This window comes from Azolla caroliniana, unplaced genomic scaffold, assembly GCF_043228905.1.
Source record: "Azolla caroliniana isolate FFs.n. ecotype wild unplaced genomic scaffold, voAzoCaro1.0.p SCAF_365, whole genome shotgun sequence".
Taxonomy (NCBI): domain Eukaryota; kingdom Viridiplantae; phylum Streptophyta; class Polypodiopsida; order Salviniales; family Salviniaceae; genus Azolla; species Azolla caroliniana.
The window spans coordinates 27,906-31,231 of NW_028230800.1; the positions used below are offsets into that span (position 1 = coordinate 27,906).

Consider the following 3,326-nt stretch of genomic DNA (forward strand, 5'->3'; position numbering starts at 1 on the left):
ATGATGTCCAACTAGATCAAGATCAATGTTAAAAAGGCACCCGTGATAAGCATAGAATTGGTACATTTGAGGAAGGTGAATTACCTATGACCTCAAAGTTCCTTATAATTCTTGAACTTCAAAGTTTAGCAAGGATCCCAAAATTTAAATGTGTTGTTGTCAACCATTTTCCAAGGAGTTCATTTCCTTATACTCTCTTGAATTTGGAAGCTGGTTGAAGTTGTAAGCAACTCTTTATATGATATAGCAAAGGTGAATGGACCATTAAATAGTATTGTTAAAATACTGATCATCTTTTCTTTGGTTCCATTGTGGGTTAAGTAAGATCCGTTCCATTGTCGCCACCAAAACTGATCATGCAAGAATTTCAAGCTTCTCTTTTCAATATATTTGACTAAACATCTCCATTTTCTTTAACTCTAGAAAGGATGCTGAAGATTTTTATAGCAATTTGTGAGTTGGTCATGTTGTGAACAATGCTAGATAAGCAAAGCTTTTAAGCAATCAAGTGTTCATATGCCATATCATCGATAGTATAAGCAAGCAACCATTTTCACCTAATATGTTTAAAAACTCAAAAGTGAGAACCTCCCTATGTTGTTTACATTGATGCTTAAAATCCTGTTAAGAATTTGATAGTTATTAACTTCCTCATTTGCTTCAAATCTGATTTGTATGGAATTCCCACAAGGATTTTTCATATGAGAGGTGTTATCAGTCTTATAGGCAGGGCTGAATTCTTGAAGTTGCTACATAAAATTACAAACAATTCAATTTTCTGAATAAATAGGGATCAACGTCAAATTCCACAAGTTCAAATGAATGCATTATTAAAATATACTATCATCAATATGTTCTAAATAGGGTTAAGAATTTGTTGTTGCTAGTTGGTAGCACTTATAATTTACATTTGTTTTCTTTCCGATACTCCCAAGGTTTTTGAGGATTTGGCATTTCCCAAAGTCCCAATCCTTTCAAACGCGCTTCTTCTTCCCACTATCATACAAGATAAACATCATATTTAATTCTCTCTCTCTCTCTCTCTCTCTCTCTCTCTCTCTCACAGAAAAACACACACACATATGTCAATAGATATATGCACGCATGTACGTGTAGATGCAATACAAAATGATCCTTTCAACCCAACTTCAGCATGACTACTCAATTGTTATCTGTATGATTAACAATATCAACGAACTCCTGAAACAAAAATAAACCAAGAGACCTTGCAACAAATACTCATATACTGATTTTTGAGTTGAGCCAGGAATCAGGATTATTTAAGCCATTTCATGCCACTAATGAATATAAACAACCTTCAATAGGGCACAATTGAAGGCCATAGACAAACATAAAACCTTTTCATGCATGTACTACCCCATTCACACTATGACATGAAAATTCCTATTTTTTGTTGGTACACATCTTCACCTAGAAATCCCTTTATGAATCACAACATAGTAGCATCAGCATCAAAAACAAGGTACCTTGGCAAGGTCTTCTCGTTTATCATAAGCATCATAATGCCAGCATGCTCCATTCTTCAACAGAATTTCCTAAAACAGTATTGACACATCGCAACCGTACTAAGTGTTCAACATTATCTCAAAACAGCCATCCAGACTCTATTGCCGATCGAAGATAAAACAAACAAAATGAAGGTCTTCATAAAAGTGCATTTCTAACCTGTACAAATCCCTTCTTGCAATGGACATCAGCTACAAGACGACCATACATATCCACAGTGTATACGAGAAGACGTAATGGCTGTTTTTCCACCAAGCTTTGAAGCATAGCTTTTGCTTCTGGACCAAAGGGCATGCTACGCTCTGGCGCATCTATCCCTCTTCACCATCAAAATGAAGTTTTTTTCAACCAAATCTTTATTGATAAATTCTTTATCATGATATCAGTTTAGAGTGCTAACCTCAGCCTAACCTTATATTGATGAGCAATATATCCCTTGGTGTTGTTCGAATCCAAGAGCCTAATAATACCAAAGTTTAAGTATGATAATCAATTAATTTTACAGAATCCTCAGCTGACATTGTACATTTTAATGTGCTCGATGAAAGATAAGCCAATACTTGTATCCTGCTTTTTGGATCTCTTTTTGTATTGCTTTCACTGTTCTATCATCATGTCGTTGTTGAGCTATTCGCCACTTTGATAATGCCTCTTGAACAGGTAACGGTATTGTTGCCGATTCCCTTGCATTATTTCTTACATCCACCAAGACTGTAAGGGTATCACCATCAGTAGCACCATTTCCCTCCACCTTCTCATAATCACCACATTTAAAAATAGAACGTGGTAATAGGTAAGCACATTATAAGCAGAAGAAAAAATGCTCCTATGGATGCACAAGGGTGTTAATGGTGTGCAAGTTATTCTTAAGATAAGAAGAGATTTTAATTTGAAGGCATACAGGAAGAGTGCATAATTCATATTGTACTCCATGGGGCCAATTCTCGGTGGTGATCTTTTGGGCAGAGGGAATTTCTAAAGCTGATGATGAAGATGATGATAGGCCATAGAAAGATAGAAGACCCTGAAAAGTTACAAAACATTTTCTCTGATGAGAAAAAGGAGAAATGTTTCGGAACTAAACGAATGTATTGATGAAGCCTCATGATCCTGCATGTTACCTCAACATCGACTTTTTTATGGCCTCGGAGAGTTTGAATCACAAATTGAGAGATTTCTTCACCTTTTATCGGGGGAGATGGGCTCGCTTTCCATGCTGCAAGAAGCTTACCATACCTATGCAGGCCAGCCAGCAGTTAATGCATAATATAGATGCCATTTCCATGACAGGATTCAAATGGGCAATGAAATCAAACAAATGACTAGGATTTTTTAAGATTCATAGCTTAAAATCTCTAATTCTGAATATCTTTAAGGTACAGTATCTTCGAAACGTACCAATTCCTTTGTGCTGCTCTAGAGGATTGAACAAACCCATCCAACTCATCTGGAACCTTCAGGTTTTCTTCGTTTGTTTACAGATCAGTGTCAAATGTGAAGATTTTCTACATAAATATAAGCTCTCATGCTTAACAAATTCAATGTGAATTTAACATACCTGACCCGTTTGTTCGAATTCGGAGAGGTGCCGAGAAAGAGCTGAAAATTTCTCCTCTGTGCCACCACCATCACCACCGCAGGGGAACACGGAGCTGCAGATCTTCACCAGAATGTTGCCCATCGTTTCTCTTCCACAGATCAGGAGTATCTCTCAAGCTGCAGGAGGATGCGTATTCTTGTTGCGTACAAGTTCACCCCAATTCATGGGTTCTCTCAAAACAGGCAAAAAACACGCAGAC

At 36.9% G+C, this 3,326-nt stretch overlaps 1 protein-coding gene across 1 annotated transcript; it reads right to left on the reverse strand.

Moving 5' to 3' along the window:
* Positions 1-624: 624 nt before the first annotated feature.
* LOC147848386 (staphylococcal-like nuclease CAN1) lies at positions 625-3,237 on the reverse strand. Its single transcript, XM_087338437.1, has 9 exons — positions 3,086-3,237; positions 2,926-2,981; positions 2,649-2,763; positions 2,429-2,551; positions 2,088-2,278; positions 1,928-1,987; positions 1,687-1,846; positions 1,488-1,556; positions 625-996 (listed from the first exon to the last, which is right to left on the reverse strand). The coding sequence occupies exons 1-9, from the start codon at positions 3,206-3,208 to the stop codon at positions 898-900; spliced, it is 996 nt and encodes a 331-aa protein (XP_087194563.1). The 5' UTR covers positions 3,209-3,237; the 3' UTR covers positions 625-897.
* Between the last annotated feature and the right edge of the window lie 89 nt (positions 3,238-3,326).

Excerpts from the sequence above, each read along its gene's own strand:
- LOC147848386 (XM_087338437.1), bottom strand. The coding sequence starts at position 3,208 with ATGGGCAACATTCTGGTGAAGATCTGCAGCTCCGTGTTCCCCTGCGGT. Across the intron at positions 2,982-3,085 it reads AATTCGAACAAACGGGTCAG|GTTCCAGATGAGTTGGATGG; the intron begins GTATGTTAAATT and ends GAAAACCTGAAG. Across the intron at positions 2,764-2,925 it reads AGAGCAGCACAAAGGAATTG|GTATGGTAAGCTTCTTGCAG; the intron begins GTACGTTTCGAA and ends TGGCCTGCATAG.